This window comes from Ochotona curzoniae, unplaced genomic scaffold (genome assembly GCF_017591425.1).
Source record: "Ochotona curzoniae isolate NIBS_2020 unplaced genomic scaffold, NIBS_Ocur_1.0 scaffold_3890, whole genome shotgun sequence".
NCBI lineage: Eukaryota > Metazoa > Chordata > Mammalia > Lagomorpha > Ochotonidae > Ochotona > Ochotona curzoniae.
Window position 1 is genome coordinate 25,551,244 of NW_024467115.1, and position 19,350 is coordinate 25,570,593.

General features: G+C 39.7%; 1 protein-coding gene across 3 annotated transcripts in view; it reads left to right on the plus strand.

Moving 5' to 3' along the window:
• The first annotated feature begins 362 nt into the window (after positions 1-362).
• GRM1 (glutamate metabotropic receptor 1) overlaps positions 363-19,350 on the plus strand; it is a 328,706-nt gene continuing 309,718 nt past the window's right edge. The window contains exon 1 of one of the 3 annotated variants that reach the window (XM_040965269.1): positions 363-1,276. In XM_040965269.1, coding sequence (XP_040821203.1) covers positions 577-1,276 — 700 coding nt within the window. In that variant the 5' untranslated portion in view covers positions 363-576. The remainder of the gene's footprint in view (positions 1,277-19,350) is intronic. The other 2 variants (XM_040965270.1, XM_040965271.1) reach the window with 2 other exon arrangements.

Here is a 19,350-nt window from a genome sequence, read left to right on the forward strand (position 1 = left end):
GGAGGCTGGAGGAGAGGGCGGGTCGGCGGGACTCTGATCTCCAAGGACCCAGGAGCGCAGAGGGGCGGGATGCATGCCTTCCTCAAGCACCAGAACTATATTCCAGGCTGACCCTGCAGCCCGAATCAGGATGGGCTGAAACAAATTTGATGGAGCGACTATCCAACATCATTTACCCCAGAGTTCTTACTCAGGTCCCCTGATTCTGGGGCTCTGATTTTCCCTCTTTTGTCGGCAGCGTCCAGCTCCCAGTTGCCAACGAGACGTCTTCCTTCTACTCTTGATCAATTTACCTTGATGCACCTGTGAGGAACTGGAAATCCGACTCCCCTAAAACCTCCCCCGAGGGGGCGTTGGAGGCTGTGGTGGAGGATCGCGAGGAGGCGGCGGCAGAGGGAAGAAGGCTGCAGAGGAGACGGCGAAGGCTTTGGAGCTGCCTCACTGGCCGGGACGACCCAGCCGGGAGCGTCAACATCGCGCTTCTGGGTGTGCGCGCCGGGAGACTGCGCGTGGCACCAGGCGAGAAGGCGGCTGGCGGGCGGCAGGCGGCAGGCGGCGGACCGCGACTCCAGCACCATGGTCCGACTCCACTGGGTTTTCTTCCCGGCGATATTTTTGGAGATGTCTCTTCTCCTCAGTCACCACGGCAGGAAAGTATTGTTGGCAGAAGCCTCGTCTCAGCGCTCGGTGGCCAGAATGGACGGGGATGTCATCATCGGGGCGCTCTTCTCCGTGCACCACCAGCCTCCAGCGGAGAAGGTGCCCGAGAGGAAGTGTGGGGAGATCAGGGAGCAGTATGGCATCCAGAGGGTGGAGGCCATGTTCCACACGCTGGATAAGATCAATGCGGACCCGGTGCTGCTGCCCAATATTACTCTGGGTAGTGAGATCCGAGACTCCTGCTGGCACTCCTCCGTGGCTCTGGAACAGAGCATTGAGTTCATCAGAGACTCTCTGATTTCCATTCGGGACGAGAAGGATGGACTTAATCGCTGCTTGCCTGACGGCCAGTCCCTCCCCCCGGGCAGAACTAAGAAGCCCATTGCGGGCGTGATCGGCCCAGGTTCCAGCTCCGTAGCCATTCAAGTACAGAACCTACTCCAGCTCTTTGACATCCCCCAGATTGCGTATTCTGCCACCAGCATCGACCTAAGTGACAAAACTTTGTACAAATACTTCCTGAGAGTTGTCCCTTCGGACACCTTACAGGCGAGGGCGATGCTTGATATAGTCAAGCGTTACAATTGGACCTATGTCTCCGCAGTCCACACAGAAGGTAGGCATTGCGTCTGGGAAGACCAGGGTATTGCATGATGCGCTGCTGGGATCGAACCTAGCACGTTCCCTGATTATCAGTAGTGTTGTGAGAACCAGACGTCATCCTTGGGCACGCACACCCAGGCATTGCCTTTTGTCCTCATTCCCTTATAGTGACAGTGCAGTCAAGTTGTGTCCCTTGGAGTTTCTGAAGACAGTAGAAACAGAAGCAATATCTTACTTTCTATGCTAGCTGTTCAGCTGTATAGGTTTGAGACACAGGTGGTGGTGTACTCTGTATTCTGAGTTTCTATTTCGAAGGTTCATTTGCTTGAGGGGTTATATCCTTCAGTGACTGGCTGATTTTCCAAGGTTATAGGGCCAATCCAGTGTGAGCAATCAGGAAAAAAAAAAAGGGCAGCGTTCCATCAGTTGGATTTGAATGTTAGATCCTGTCATGATCAGCTGGAGTTGTTTCTTTATCCTACTGTGCCCCTTCTTACACATCTTCAACTTCCTTGAGGATGTAACAGTAAGGCACTCATCTCCTCCAGCTTCTCAGGCACTTAGGTTTTAAATTCTGAAGTACCTTGAACATGAAAGGTAAACAATTTAAGTTAACTTTCTTTCCCCCTTACTCAAGTTGTTAAAATTCCCCAAACTCCTTCTGCCTCTGTCAATAAGTATTTTGTCTTATGAGAAATAACACTGATGATCTCTTGTCCGACTTTTGGTTTCAGGTCTCTTCTAACACAATGACTTTTCTCATTAGGTTATGAAGTAAGACCGATCATAAATTTTGAATAAAAGGATCACAGAGGTCAAGTTTAAAAAGACTTTTGAAAATATGACAGATTTACCTGGGGATAAAGGCTTCTTTTTCCTTCCTGGAGGCATATAGATGTGAATTCTCAATTTTTAAAAATGTTTCTTTATTCTTTCTACCTTAGCTGGTGGAGCTTTTAAGTAAAATGAGATTTTTGAGCTCATCTGCTCTCAGGTCCTGCAGTAGTTTTATAAAAACACTGGGTCCTGTTTATAACTTCAGATCTGGGGCAATTCACATGTATTTGTGCATATGGTAGAGAATTTTGAGGTCATTGCTACATTCTTATTTCATAAAATCAAAGTATTAAAGGAAAGATCATAGATATGAATTTATGTTCCTTTATTATTTGCAGTTATTGTGGTGAGATCTGTTTGTAAAAACAAAATTTTTTTTTAACCTAAGTGATTATATCGTTATTGTTAGCTGGAATAGATGCTTTAACTTATAAAGGGAACAGAATATCATATTAAAAAATAATGAAGAATTAGACATAATTTCAGATTTTGCTTTTGGGAAAGAAAAGCTTTTTGCTGCAATATTAAGACTTTCCAAATCTGACTCATGTTTCTAAATCTTGAGTTTTAATGACGATCTGCCTACTTCTTTTACCAAAACTTCATTCCTATTTTTCTGAACAAAACTTTTTCTTTTTCAGATACATTTGAGTTCAAATGATAGCTCCCGAACATTTATTACTTCATGTTAATTGTATATTCTGGTGCCTGTTATGGAAATCTTTGCTCTTAGATGGAACAATCTGAAAACACAAGTTTAAAATGTGTTCCACAGTAACACTGGAGAGAGCTCTGCAAAAGAAAGAACAAAATCTACATTGATTGTGACTTAGTTACATAGTTAATAATTCCTCACCCATTGAAGAAGGCCATTGATTATTGATGCCAGAATCTTTATAAAGTCTTTATTTGCAAAGAAGTAATATCTTGTCATTTTTATACAATAGTGTGGTTTTCTATATTTTATTACAAATTTGTTTTATTTGGGTGGGAGTAAGATATAGAAAAAAAGGGCACCAAATCTTACGTTCATTTTGTACTTGAGTCACTTTACTATGGATTGTTTTAGAACAACTAGAATTACATTTTTATGAAATTAATCGTACTTGTGTTTATTAATTCTGTAGAGGAAGCAGTCATATAATTTCACTCATGTATTAGTTTGCATGACTTTATTTTCCTCTTTCATTCTAACTAATGTTGTATGGTAGAGAAAATGTCATCATAAAATTGTGCTCATTAATTCCAGACTGGATTGTGTGCATAGAACAGCAGCACAGCTAACTTTGGTGGTTATTTACCAAAATATAGCATTCACTGTGTCATTTGTATGTGCTACCCGTGTCTCTTCTCAAAGAAAATTAGTTCATTCTGTTATTGTACATAGCATCCATGAACACTAGATTGATTTTGTTTTTTTTTTGTGTGCAAAGAAACTGTGTGCAAGTTCCCTTGTGTAAACCTAGGATGAAAATTCATTTTTCCTGAGGCTCTGGCCTTCTACCTCCCAGGAACCCATGGTATACTGGCCTACAGGCACTTTCTTGGCTCATTTAGTAATTTTTCTGCCTTCAGACTGATGGGGTCACTTACTGGTGACAGTTTCCTGTCAGCTAGCAGTGAAGGCCACATATCGACGTGGTCTTTGCCATCTGGGCACTGTTCAGCAACAAGACCAGTTTGTCTGCGTACTGGCAGTTTGGAGCTTGGAAATTGTAGAACCTCCAGTGACCTTCACCTCTCCTTTCCAAATCAGCCATTGCCTGATCTGTGTATCATTACCATTTTTTTTTTTTGTTAGAATGGTCTGACATGTTAATATCAATGAGACTAAGTGACAAGACGTGTGAACCTTCAGTTTTGTAATTAATTTGTATGAGTTTAGGCCATCAACGAGACAACCGATCTTTGTCCTGATTATTTTAATATGCCAGTACAACTTTATTTTATGTGGAAGGGAGGTGTTTTCTGTGTTTTAAAATGATTTTTTTTTAGTCTTACAGTCCTTCCTATCTTGTATTACACTGTTTGTGCCACATTTGTTCTGCAGCAACAGCTGTCAGTTTGTCTGACGTAAAAGTGACTGAGTGCTTATGAAGAAATCAGTAGTAGATTCTTGAGAAATTGTTCATGGTTTGTTCTCAAGGAGACTATCGAGACAGACCTTCCAACGGACTAGAGGAGACACTTAAGCAACAGAGCTTCATTTACAAACAAAATCATGAGGCACTTTGGAACAAGTTATTCACCTGGAATGTGTATCTTTAAATACGCTAAGCATGGAGTACAAAAATAGCCTACTTCTGAGAAGAGTATCTGGGCCAAGGACAATATATTTCTGTCTTCTGATAAAATGCAGATTCCTCATCAAAACCTGAGTTCGTCATTTTAAAAGGTTATAGAAAACAATGCCTTAAAAATATTCTGGCCAATTAAATTCAAAGCATTGACATTTACAGTAAACAATATTCTTTGAGTTTGTACCTTCAAAAAGATTTTTTGGGGGGAGGGTTGATATTTTCATTTAAGCCTTTCCTAATGTTTTCTCTTAGTCATGTGGATATTAATAAGGTAAAGGTCTAAATTACACTAATTATAAAAATATTCATACCAAAGTGGTCCTTTTATTTACAGTTTCCATTTTGGTGTATTTATTTCACTTTTGCTTTTATATTACATGCAACTGATGCTCATTAGCTTTCTTTTAAAAATATGACCCCTCTATAAACCTTGTTTTGTTTAATATTTTCGTAAGTTTAATAGCATCGCAGCAAAATCTCCCTAAGAGACAAACACAAAAGCTTACTATGACTTTGGCTAATGAAGTTACATGTAACTATTTTATATGTTCTGCTAAGTATCATATTTCCTATCTTTGAACCTGTGACTTTCTTTGTATCTTTATTTTTTGCTTGATTGTGATCCATTTCACAGGAAGCTACTTTAATGATTCTTTTTTTTCTTGCAGAATAAGGAATAGGAGAGTGTTGTAGATTATTTAGGCCATCCAATTAAAGATACTTGAAATATTACTGTTGCATTTTTGCCCATGCTCAGTGTTTTATGATTCTGATTAGAGCTTCTACAGAGCAAGGAAAATGTAGTGATTATATTCGGAAAGAGTTTCACCTGTTAAGTTTTTCTGACTTTATCAATTCTCCTTTAGCTCCTGGGAGTCATCCAAAATATTTCAAACTCCCCTTGTTTGTTGTATTTGTCAACAATGACTCTTTCCTTTTTTTTTAAGATTTATTTATTTTTATTGGAAAGTCAGATGTACAGAGAGGAAGAGAGACAAAGAGAAAGATCTTCTGTCTGCTGATTCACTCTCCAAGTGGCTGCAATAGACACAGCTGAGCCAGACTGAAGTCAGAGCCTTTGTCAGTATCTCCCATGCAGGTGGAGGGTCCTGAGGCCTTGGGCAGTCCTTAATTAATTTCCCAGTCCACAAGCAGAGAGCTAGATGAGAAGCAGGGCTGCCGGTGTTAGAACCAGCGCCCATATGGGATCTCGACAATTGCAAGGCAAGGACTTTAGCCATTAGGCTACCTCACCAGGGGCAGCTTTCCCCTTTTTTATACATGATATCAGTTTCTCCACCTGTGTATTTTTCGTTTTTAGTCCTCCTCCATCACAGCAAACTAAAATATTTATTAGAGACCAGGGAATATCCCCAAAGTGTTTTCAAATTTTTGTTTTTAGTATTAACCTACACTTCTTTCCTCTCATGCTTTGGTTGTTATTAGTAATGCTATTATAGCCAGATTATAGCAAAGTGAGATTTTAACCTGTTTCTTTTAATTGTATGATGATTAGCTTAAGTTGCCTTTACTAACATTTAAGTAAATAAGTTCTAAGGTTTTCACATTATTATTTTTTTAATATCTTTTTTGAAAGACAGAGTTATAGAGAAAGGGACACACACACACACACACACACACACACACACAGATCTACCATTTGCTGCTTCACTCCATAAATGGTTGCAATGGGCCTGGGCCTAGAAGACAAACAAAAACAAAAAGGAAAAACAGAACAAAGCAAAACTCCACCTGGATTTCTCGCATGACTGACAGGGACCTTAGTACTTGGGCCATCCACTTCTTTCCCAGGCTAAATGACAGAGAGCAGGATTAGAACTAGAGACACTCAAGCCTGTGCTAAAATAAAATGCTAGAGCTGCGGGCAGCAGCTTAACCCACTGGGGCACATATCCAGGACTTGTAAATTTTTTAAAAGATTTATTCATTTTTATTTGAAAGACAGATTTACAGAAAGAAGGAGAGATAGAAAGATCCTTCATCTGCTGGTTCACTCCCCAATTGGCTGCAACTTCTGGAGCTGAGCCGATCCAAAGCCAGGAGCCAGGAGCTTCTTCTGGGTCTCCCACATGGGTGCAGGGGCCCAAGGTTTCATGTGATCCTCTACTGCTTTTCTAGGCCACAAGCAGGGGCCTGGAAAGGAAGTGTAGCAGCTGGGACACAAATCAGTGCCTATATGAGATCCTGAACAACATGCCAGGCCTGTGAATTTTTAAAATTAATTTGTCTTATTAACTGTAAGTTGTTTTTTTTATCAATTTGTCTTAATATGCCAGGACTGAATAATACACATTAAGAACTCAATAACAGGAGTTGGTTCTTTGACATAGTGGACTAGACAGCTGCCTATTGCACCCTCATCCCAAATGGACCCCCGTTTGAGTCCTAACTGCTCAGCTTCTGATTCAGCTCCTTGCATGTAGTCTAGGAAAGCAGTAAAGGATGGCTCAAATACTTGGGCCTCTGAACTCACTTGGGAAAACTGGAAGAAACTCCTGGCTCCTGGCTTTGGATTAGCTCAGCTGAGGCTGTTGGGGCCATTTGGAGAGTGAATCAGTAGAGAATAGATCATCATCTTTTCTTCTCTCCGTAACACTAATTTTCAAATAAAAATAAAGTATTTTTTTAAAGAGCTGAATAATGGGGTCAAGTACAAAGTATCAAACTCCTTCATCAGCAAGCCATTTCCTGAATAACTGGTGATCATTCAGTCTATTATGAATATCCATGACAATATACTTCCTCTGAATATTGTATCACCTCATACAGTAGAAATAATTATCATGATTAAATTAAAAGTCATCCAAGCATATATTCAACTCTACTTGAAGATACATCTCATGAAAACTGTACGCTGAGTTTTGAAGACATAGTTTGGCTCACTAGCTTACACATGTGCAATTTGAACACATATAAATAAGTAAAAACTAGCTATTACTAGCTAATCATGGATAGGCATTTTAGAAACATGAATTTTTAATACATGTTTAGGAAAGATGGAATGATAATATTTAAGGTGCAACTACCCAGAAAAAAGGTAATTTTGCATGGTTTTTGTTTGGGAACATAACATTTGTGAAAAACAGAATAAGTATTGAAAACATTTCCATAGTATGAAAAGTAATCAGGACTTCTTAGCTGGAGTGGGGAGTGTGAGCCAGTGAATCCTGGTCCATACTGAATGCTGATATATATAGTCTGGGAATCTGTAAGCTTTTTTTTTTTTTTTTTTAGCTTTTAAAATTTTTATTGGAAAGTCAGATATACAAAGAGGAGGGGAGACTTAGAAAGATCTTCCATCTGCTGTTTCACTCCCCAACTGACCACAATGTCTGAAGTCAAGCCAATCTGAAACCAGGAACTAGGAACCTCCTCCAGGTCTCCCTTGTGGGTGCAGGGTCCCAAGGCTTTGGGGCATCCTTTACCATTTTTCCAGGCCACAAGCAGGGAGCTGGATGGGAACTGGGACCATTGGGACATGAACCAGCATCCATATGGGATCCTGGCACCTGCAAGGCGAGGACTTTAACCACTAGGCTACCATGCTGGGCCTGGGAGTCTGTAAACTTTATTAACATGACGGACAAGCAATGGGGAATGTTGAAGCGCATCTTCAGGTGTTTTGTAATCAAGAAAGCTGTCTAGCTCCCTGCCTGTGGCCTGGGAAAGCAGTCGAGGACAGCCCAAAGCTTTGGGACCCTGCACCCGCGTGGGCGACCCGGAAGAGGCTCCTGGCTTCGGATCGGCATAGCATCGGCCCGTTGCACTCACTTGGGGAGTGAATCATCGGACGGAAGATCTTCCTCTCTGTCTCTCCTCTCTGTATATCCGCCTTTCCAATAAAAAAATAATAAAAATAAATCTTAAAAAAAAAAAGAAAGCTGTCTAAAAAGATTTTTTTTGATACGAAGAAGCAAATTTCATGCATCATATATACATAGTTTTAGGAACATAATGATATTTCCCACTCATTTTTCCTTTCTCCCTTACTCCTACTCTCTCTCCTCCTTTTTTTTCTCATTTTTATTTTTGTTTTTATAATAAATACATCCAAACCTGATCTTCTGCAATAAAGAATACTACAAATAATAACTAGAAAAAATTCCTCAAGAGTATAAGTAAGGGTTATAAATAATAACCCAATGTCAAATGTCAATTTTGTTCATAGGCACTGCATTTTTGTATTCTGTGTATTGGTTATCACAAATCAGGGAAAATATATGATATTTGTCATTTTAGAACTGGTTTATTTGACTATGCATAATAGTCTCCAGTGGCATCCATTTTGTTGCAAAAGACAGGATTTCATCTTTCGTTATGGCTGAGTATTTTGGTATTGCATCATGTATGTATACCACGACTCTTCTAGGTATCAATTGATTGACACTTGGATTGATTTAATATCTTGATATCTGAGAGTTGTGTGCTTGAAAAATGGGAATATGCTGCCAGGCTTGTGAGCTTTTGCTTTTCTGCTTCTACCTTCCACAATAATTTGTAGATTTCTAAATCCAGGGCAGAGATCAGAGGAAGTGGTGAGTAGTGGTATAGAGGGAGAATGGAGGGAGGTACAAAATGTAGCTAGAGAAAGGAGCATCTCAGAATGAAATAAGCAAACAACTTATTTAGATGAGAAAACCTTAGGCAGGTTTAAAGACTGACAGGTAAGTGAGTAGAAAGAAATTTGAAGATAGTTGATAAAGCAAGATTGTTGAAGAGCCAGAGATAACCGTGACCATGAGGCTTTCCTCAGTGGCGATAAAGTTATTATTGGGGAAGAGAATATGAGGTTGAAAGTAACACAGAATGTGCTTTCTTTTCTCAATTATTCAAAGAGGGGAATGGAAATGGAGAGAAACAGATTAAATAAAGGAGGGTACTGTTAAGGTGTAGTGGTTTAAACTGCTGTTTGCAACGTGGCGTCCCCTATCAGAGTGCCAGTCCATATCCTGGCTACTTCAGTTCTTAAAACTCCCTCTGGTTCTGTGTCTGGGAAAGCAGGAAATGAAGACCCAACTTCCCGGGCCCCTGATACCTATGTAGGAGACCCAGGTGGAATTCCTGAGTTCTGGCATTGGGTTTCTTAGCTCTGCTTGTGGTAGGCAACTAGGAACGAAACAGTGGCTGTCTCTCTCTCTCCTCTCTTTCTTCCCCCGTCATTCTGTTGCTCTTTCAAATAAACTAATTAAATAAATCTTTTAAAACGACACCTAGGCCATATTTTTGAGGACCTGAGATTGGAAACTGCCTGTATCTAGTAGTGTCAAGTTTATCCTGTTTTGATATTCTGTCTAGGAGTGTGTGCTCCCAGATAAAGCAAGATGTCTCGGCTTTCATAGAAGTGCATTAAATTGGCCACCTGCTTGCCCAATGTGCAAAATACCACAATCTTTCTTTCATAAGTTACGCAGGCTAACAAGTGCTTCCCACAAACCACAGTCTGTGGATCCTGCCAAAAGGCCAGACAAGGGAATTGCTATTAAAAGGATCTGCTAAGAGAGCGTTATTAATCTGTGCATGAAAATTGGTTTTCAGATATATTACATAACTGACTATATTGGCTCCTCTTTGAGAATTGTCTTTTTTACAAATTGTGTGTTAATAGTTTCTTCTTGTCATTTCTTGAACTTCAGAACATGCATTGGAAATGTAAATAATACTTTATAATTTTCACTATGTTTTTGTTGAAGCTGTTGCTAATTATGTCATTCAATGCAGCCTGCATAAAATCTTTTATAAGTAGATTTTAAAAAATTTTAATTCTGGAAAGCCATTTGTTTCTCTTGAAGAACATATGTACTTCATGAGTGTATTGGGTTTTCTGTTTTCTTTTGCCTATCAGGAAGCTCCAAACTACACTTAATACTCAAAGCAGAAAAATGGTCTAGCTACATGCATAGATGCCAGCATTTTCCACCTTAATTCAGTGCCATGATTTGTGATTTCTGTTTATGCTGTAATATATTTCCATTTTATTTTGGACAGAGTTAAGACATTAATGTACAAGGGGGTCTTCAAAAAGTTGACAAAAATTGATTACATTTGCACTAATTTTCGAAGGGCTTTTGTATGTATAAATGGAAATGACCAATTTGTAAGTAGAGAGCCTTACTGAAATTTCTGTGTGTTATAGAAACAGATGGTAATGACAATCTGAGAGGTTTTTGTTTTTAAATGTGAGGGGGAGTGTATCATGCACTCCCAGCTTAATAGGTTAAAAATAGCAGACAAATTGGGTGTGCAGAAGAATCCATGAGATTCTGGTCACATAATTGAGGATCACAGTCATTCAATTGGCCCAAGGTCCTTTCCCTGACTCAATCCTGTGTCTGACACTGTTCGCTACTTCCCAGCAACCTGGATCTTGCTGTGTGGCTATGCTTGGATATTTTGTTCGTTTTTGGCAGAGTGTGTGTAGCTGAAACAGTCTCTCTTCCACCTTCAATGCTGAATAGGCCAGCTGTGCCCCTGTGGATTGGTAGCAGGCTCCTTCCAGCTCTCCTTTATCTGAACTCCTGGGGAAAAATAAGGCTGTTTGTAAATTGGCTGTGAGAGACAGAAAGTGTACTTGCTGTTACCACTTGTGACTTTTCCTGATTCTCTCCTTTGGTGCCTCCTGGACCGTGATTGCCTCTAGTCTGGCAACCAGTCTTGTGTATGACCCATGTGAGCTTAGTACACACTTACCATGCTTCCATGCTCCTTTCTGAGCTAAGGGCAGCGTGGTTTAATCTGAGCAACAGAGCTTGAGGGAGGATGAATTGCTAAAAAGATGCTCCACTTCTTTTTTTATCTTGTTAATAGATACTCATTAATCAGACAATAGAGGCACTGTGCATTGATACACATGAGAATTACCTCTCTCTTTTTTTTTAAGCTAGAAACATCAGATTGTAAAAACAAATGCAAAAACAAATTTCATGTTGTTTTTAATGCTATATGGGTATACCCTGAAAGGAAGTTTATTATGGACTCTGCTTGACCTGACATTGTAATAAAAGTTATGCCTAACAAAAAAAATCTCTTCTTTAAAAAATTTAAAAAAATACCCAGAGGGTGATGAATTTTGAAGTGTGCAGAATCTCCTCTTCAGGAGGCCCCTTTTAGGCTTTTGCTAGGTGCAGAGGATGCACTGGAGCAAGCTACTCGAGCCTGGTGTGTGTGTCAATCAGCTGCAGGATGTTACAGCACAGATTCCGGTGGAGTCTTGCAGGGTGGACCTCTGGGACTGTGTTTCTCTGAGAGTGTGTGGATCACAATTCGGGCAGAATTGTTGCCCACATTGCCATCTGATGGCGTACTTCTTAGGTGAGAGGTAAGATAGATTCTTTGTTTACACTGTATAAAATCACTCACTTATGGATGGTTTCCTTTAGTATTTATGTATGTCTAAAAATAATGGTCTACACTTTTGACATAAGCAGAGAAATGACTTTTAAAATATGACTGTTTAGAAAATTATACTAGATATTTACCTGTGCATTTTTGACATTCAATGATCTTTAAAATATGCTTTACCTAGCCTGAATAATTGTTGGATGTGGTGTGATAATTAATAAAGTTTTAGTAGTATAGCTGCTCTCTCCCACTGTAACATCTACCTCAGTAGACTGTCTCCCCAGGTGGAATGTGAACTGTGGGAAGGTGGGTCCCAGCTTTCTTTATTCATTGATATCATCCCAATAGTAATAGTTAGCACAGTGCTTTGCATATGCAGACACACCACAGATATTTGCTCCACGGAATAGCCAGGTAGGCTTTTGTTTCAAATGCTGTTTGCTTTACTAAGGAGTTGGATGATTTAAGAGCTTGCAGGGCCTCACATCAATTCTCATTGCTTAGTACTATAAATGCAAATGAAACAAAAGAGTAAATAAGCATCTAATTTCCAAGAATCAGCAACCCTGGGAATATTTGCTTATCTGTTTACAAATTACTTTTCTTTTTAAAAAATTTTCTTCTCCCTCACATAATTTGAATATCACAAAGATTCAATTAACTACATGTTTTATTGCTGGACCTTATTTATCTGACACTGTTCTTTACCTTTGATCTTAGTAATAATAGAGGGAACGTAGTAGTTGTATTGTGAATTAAAATAATCAAATGTTATTTTTACTTATTTTTCTTCCATGATATGAATATTGGTCTCCAGATCTCAGGTTTTCCTGCACAGTTTAGTGCCCATATGTAAAGGGATGGGGGTTGCTGAATAAAGTTTCCGATTCTCTTGCATGAACTACACCCACAATTATGAATAAGCCAGTGAACTGCCCTTTTTCTTTATAAAAGTGTATTAAACATTTCTTCCCATGAGGCTCAGAGGAATCAGTGTGATGTAAGCTTGAAACTGTTCTTTTATGTTGCAAAATATTTATTGTCTATTTAATTTGAGAGATAGAGAGAAATGGAGAGAGAAGAAAGGAGTGGAGAGAGAGGTGGGGAGAGAGACCACACATCTACTGATTTCATTGCCAAGTGCCCGGGAGCTGAGAACTCAAGTCAGGTTTCCAAAATGAATAGTGGAGGTTCAAGTCCTTGAATAATCACCTACTTCCTTCTAGAATGCACACACATAGGAAACTGGACTCAAGGTTGAAGCTGAGATTTGAACGAGGCACTCCAGTAGGGAAAATGGTTAGCACAAATGGTATCTTAATTGCTGTGTAAGTGCCTACACAACTGTATGTATTTATATAAGTACAATTAATTGAATTCCATTACCACAGCTTCTATTACTTTCTTGTTCTCATTATTCAGTTTCTCTACTAGCCTGTGCATTGTCCAAAAAGTTATAAGATACTACTACTCTTTAGCATTTATTTACAGTGGTAGGTTTTGTGTTAAAGGAGATACATATCTACGTCCTTGATTTGAAAATGGTAATGGGAGATTAAGTGATTGCCTGAGGTTGCATGTGGTTGCCACACATAAACATTCCACTACAGCCCAACTGTAACTTTTTTGATCACCAATTTGTATTTCTTCTCCCACTTTCCCTATTTTCTGATTTTCTTCCATTCTTTGTGTTTGTAGCTTGACTTAGAGGACAAGCTTCAGCGCAATATCAACCAGCCAATCCAGTTCAACTTCTCACACAAACGAAATTCCCACTCATCATTAGGCATCAGCAATGAGTCCAGGAGCAGGTGTTTGGCACAATGTTCAGGACACTGCTTGGGGTGTCTGTCTCCAGCACTGGGGTGCACAGATTCAAGTCCAGGCCTACTCCCCGATTGCTTCTTCTTGCTAGGAGATCACATGTGGAAGACCAAGATCATTTTCTGATCTTTCAGTTGGACCGATTCTGGTTGTAGACACTTATGGGAATAAACAAGTGATTCTGTCTCTGTCTGCCTTTCAAATTTATAAAAGTAAATAAATCAATCAATTTGAAATAAGGAATCCAAGTGTGCAGATGTGAGTAATGTTTGGAAACATGGGCAAATAATTGTAAGAAGTTACACGTGCATTATAATTTTTATAATACAATAAAATAGTGTTTGTCCATGTTTGCAATATTCATATGCACTGTGCGGTTTTGGTCATTGCTTATAGTCCAGGAGGAGAGCCAGGAGAATGATTATTGTCATGCCAGTGCGTGAGGCATTAGGGATTGAAGTAGGGACGATGTCTCTGATAAAAGGGAGCTTAGAGTAAGTAGGACTTGAACTGTGTCTTAAAGAGTGGGTGTTGACACACAGAGATTAAGATATCACTTGGATTTCCACAGTAAAGTGCACAGATTTAAATCCCACTTGTGCTTCTCAGCCCACTTCCTTCTGATGTGCACCCTGAAGGCAGCACGTGATGGCTCAAGTGCTTGGATTCTCTACGTAAAACCCACATTGAATTCCGTTCTGGCTTTGCGTGGCCTAGAGCCCAGTCTTACGGCATTTGAGAAGTGAATAAATACATCTCTCTCAGCCTGTCTTTTTCTTTGGTTGGACAAATAAAACATTTTTTTTAAAATGCTTAATTGTATCTTAGATGATAACTAGTTTTGAAAATACATAATTGAAGCAGAGTCTTTCATGAATGAAATCACGTGAATAAATGTTCTGAGTGAAGTGCTAACAGATACACAGGGACAGAAGAGCTGCTCAGTTATTCTGGAGTATGGGTCCCTAGAGGAGAGTTGTGGAGGGATTGATTCAAAAGCTAGAGAGCTAAGAATGTCAGAGTTTGAGTTTATATCTGCTATATTAGTCAAAATAGAGTAGATCCTCTTTTGCACATTTCTGAAAGAGACAGATAAGCAGGGGATTGTTTTTTTAGCTTTTCTCTGCCCACTCACTATTCTGGTCCTTTTTAGCTTCAGTGTAACTTGTACACTGGAAAGTGATACCTTTGCAAGGAAGGCACCTTCTTTCTTTACTGGCATAATATCTTTAATCATACATCTCATCTACATCTTCAGAGCAACATAAATATTTTATTGCAAGGACACTGGTGAGTGTATTGCAACATTTTGCAGCTGAGTGGCAGTCTCTGTGGGCATGGGGCCCGCCTCTCTGTGAAGCAAAGGCATATCACAAGCTGGTTCCTCAGCTGTGAAATGCCACTTAGGTCACATGCCACAGCAGAGAAACTGCCAGGAGCAACGCCTTATCCTTGGCGGAGAGGCGTGCCACCTGTCACCCAAAGCTGCTGTCCCCTCTGGCGTTATGCTTGGGTAACTTTGCTTCTCTTCTGAATGTGGGGAGGTTGTGCTCTCCGCCTTTTGCAGTGTGTTTTTTCATGGTGTTAGTTTAGTGTCAAATTCAGTCTAATATCCATTGATTTGGAAATTATTGCCTATTTCTTTCACAGCCAAAAGAACGATTGTAATGTTTAGAATCGTACTATGATGAAGTAACGGATTGTCTTTCATTTGAACGGTGGTGTATGATGGCATGCTTCCATTTGACACTGAGACATAATGGCAAGATCACACATTTGTTGACTGCCTTATAGCTTGCATGGGTCTCTGGAAGTCAGCCTTTGGAAGCTTATTTTGAATTAATAAAGAATGAAAATAAGAAATATAAAATTACATGTTCACAAGCTTGCAAACTACTCCCTATGGCATATACCTTATTTTAGATTTTCCTCTATCCACTTAAAATCTAACATTATATAAAGTACAGATTATTTGATTGTATCTGCTGAATGAATAGCCGAACCTCTTAAAAGGCAGTATGATAAGCATTGGGCTGGCCAACATTGTGGAATCCCTTGGCTACTTGCTTTCCTCAGAGAAGGACCACTTAAAAAACTAGGTATGTCTTACCTTTAAAAAGAGCTGCATATTTCTATTACCCTAATAATACAATCCTAGAATAAATGTGCTGTTTGAGAGTTTAAAAAGCATTTCCCTTGCAGTTTTCACTTGTTCAAAAAAAATGTATTCTTTACAGAAATATATTAAATGCTATTTTTTTTCCTATCTGTTCTTACTATGGGTTTAAACTGTGGCTCCACAAATAACATATGTTGGAGTTCTAATTCATGGTACTGCAAAATATGATCATGAACATAGAACAGAGACAGGGCAATCACATAGGTCATCAAGTTTAAATGAGGTCATTAGCATGGATGTGGACTGAGCCATTCTACAGTTGCTCTTTTCTCATTTTGTAGATGGCTTATCATTGGACTTCTTAGCCACCATAAAAGTATGAGCTGATGATACTAATGGATCCTTTTTAATCTATTCATTAGTCATCTATTTGTTTTGTCTGCATTTATCATCTGTCTATCTTCTCTCTTCCTCCCTTTCCTCCCATTGATCTATTTCTATGGAGTACTCTGATGGAAATAATTACAATGACAGCACAATCGATTATTGTGTGCCAATTACTGTTGTGATTTTTTCATGTATAATAACCCTATAAGGTAGTTGTTATTATTAGTATGAATAAAGATTCAGAATGATTTTCTAAATCCAGAGGTAAATATGACAAGCACACATTTCCAACCTTGCTGGTCTCATTTTAAAGCCCTCGTGTCTGTGCTTCCTATACACTCACTTTTACAAACAGATGCTCAAATGTAAAACAGCCTTGTGATTTTTGAGGTGGACATTGCTGGCATTTTTGAATACCCACTTAAATAGTACAGAAAATTTGAAAAGCCAGTGCAAATATTGTATTACCATGAGTGAAACAATGCACAAAGCATGAGGTCCTGGAACCATAAGGCATCATCTACATCTGTGTTTGTCATCCAGGAAGGCTACCTGGCTCAATCCATTATCCACTTCAGAAAAGGATCAAATGAATGCATAATGACTCTTCCATTCTCTTTGTGTTCCAAAATATATGTTTTCTACAAGAAGCTATTCCACTCTGATGCTTGCTTCGTTTTGGATGCACAGCGACAGAGAGCAGTAGGCACTGTTTGGGGGGGCGCAGTGGGGCGGTAGTGGAGAAAGGTGCTACACATTGATCTGTTTAAAACTATACCTGATCCTTCTTGAGAGATCTTCAACATAATCACTCCTGGAAATGATGACTGGAGGACTCACATTCTTTTTAATGCATCCATAGAAACTCTAATTATAAAAAAAGTGAATTGAAAATCGCCCCGTGTTTTGAAGAGAAAGGGATATTTTTAGTGGGAAAAGTGGAAAGAAACGCTTGTCTCTCTGGAAGTGTCTCAGGATACAATACTGGGGAGTTTGTTGCAGTTTAAATTTGACAACGCTTTTAAATGGATTAATTCTCCTTGTCTTAAAATAAGATTTATGTTTGAGAGAGAAAGAGAGAGAGATATATATAGAGAGAGATTGATTCAATCTACTGACTCATTTCCCAAATGGCCATAGCATCCAGAACTGGACCAACCTGAAGTCAAGAGCCTGAAAACCCATCTGGGTCTCCCTTGATGATGTCAGGGACCCGAGCACCTGGGCCGTCCTCTGTTTCCTCAGGTGCATTAGAGCAGGGAATTGGATGAAAATAAACAGGTGGGACATATGAGATCCCGGAATTGTATGTGGTGGATTTAAGCAACTGTACCACAATATTTGTCCCCCAAACAAATCCATTCTCAAAGCCAGACTGTGTACACAATGGCATTGATTTTTCATGGGAGTGTTATGTATTATTTTCTCATTCATTTACTTAAAAGGTAAAGTTACAGAGAGGAGATGAGACAGAGCGAGGGGGAAGAATTTATATATGATGGTTAACTTCCCATATGGCTTCAACGGCCAGGGTTGGGTCATCCTGAACTCAGTAGCCAGGAACTCCCTCTGGGACTCCCACATGGGTGACAGGAGGAAGTCTCTTTTATGTAGGAGTAAGCCTCTATAATTCGGTCCCTGGTGTGATTACAAGCATACAATTATGAATGCTTTGGCTTGTTGTAGGAAAGATTTGGTGTTGGGCACATTTTGACTGAACAAAACTGGTGGATCCTCTGAAGGATCTACCAATGACATTTGCTTGCCAATGCCAGATATTAGTTTTCTGAACTTTGGCTCTTCTTGGCTCTTCATTTTGTTGTTATGTTTAAGCAGACACATAACAGAAAGCATGCAGATGGAGGGGTAATTATGGGTTAAGAGAGAAATTTCTGGAGTCAGACCTAGATTTCTCAAAGTCACTTAACCTCCTTAAACCCATTTCTTGAAACCATAAGCTTGTACTTAACTTCTAATGTGATTATAAGGAATAGTAGCTGACATATAAGACCTTAGTAAAGTATGTATGTATGCTCTCATGGAATAACAACGTAGTGATCTGATTCGGGTTGTTCTACCTTGGTCATCCTCTATTAGGGTGACTTTTTCTGCAGTGTGATGCTACTCTCATCCCAGATCTCTGAAATCAGCACAGCATTTATTGGCATACAGAAAAAGAGAAATTTCCACATAAATAACTTGAAAAAAAAAAACACAGCAGAGGCTCTTAGGGATTGAACTGCTCCCCACCCTTTCATGCTTTGGAAAATTGTTGGGGGTTTAGTATAAACTATTAGAAGGTAATGCCTGGGGTTGGCATTGTAGCTCAGTAAGTTAAGCCACTGCTTGTGCATCTTGGCTACTTCTTTCCCATCCAATGCCCTGCTAATATGCTTAGGAGGGCAGTGGTAAATGTGGAGTTTTTGGGCTCTTGTCACCCACGTGGAAGACCCAGATGGAGTCCCTGGCTACTGAGTTCAGGCTGACCCAGCCCTGGTGGTTGGAGTCATCTGGGGCATTAACCAGCACATGTTGAGTTCTCCCCCTCTCTCTGTCTCTTCTCTATGTAACTTTACCTTTCAAATAAATGAATGAGTAAATACTACATAACCTTAAAAAGACAGTAGTTTTGGACAGTGTAACACTTTAAAGCTACAACCAGCCACGATGTCAAGGTTATCAGATCAGCAGCGAGAGCACACACGACAGAGTAGTTCACGGAGGCGAGGCCGGTGAGAGGGCATCAGCAGTTCCTCCCATTTCATAATCTACACTTGATTTCAGTGATGAACACTTGAACAGCGCTCCCTGAGGATCTGTGATTATCCTCTTTAATAATCACCACTCTCACTTCCTACGAACCCACGATGGTTTGTGTCATGTCACGGTCTCGTCTCTACGAGGTTGCCATTTGAAACTCATGACACTAGGAAGTGAATACTGCCTACTTAGGGCAGGGGTGGGACTACCCAGGTCGACAGGATCATGAGGCTGAGAGCAGATACCTGTCCTGACTGTAACTTTCTTGAGGATAGGATGTGGTTTATCTGTCTTAGGATTCTTTTAGTATCTATCACAACAATTTGCATATAGACCACAAATGTTAGGTATTATTTCTCTCAGTTGTAAGAATATGAAGAAAATGAGTTCTTCACTTGCGGTACAAGAGGAATTGGAGAGTTTAAAGTTTGTTCTGTATCTAAACTTTCCTCAGCATTGTCTTTTTCTTATTAATCTCCATTCCTCAGTTGTTCTAGAGCT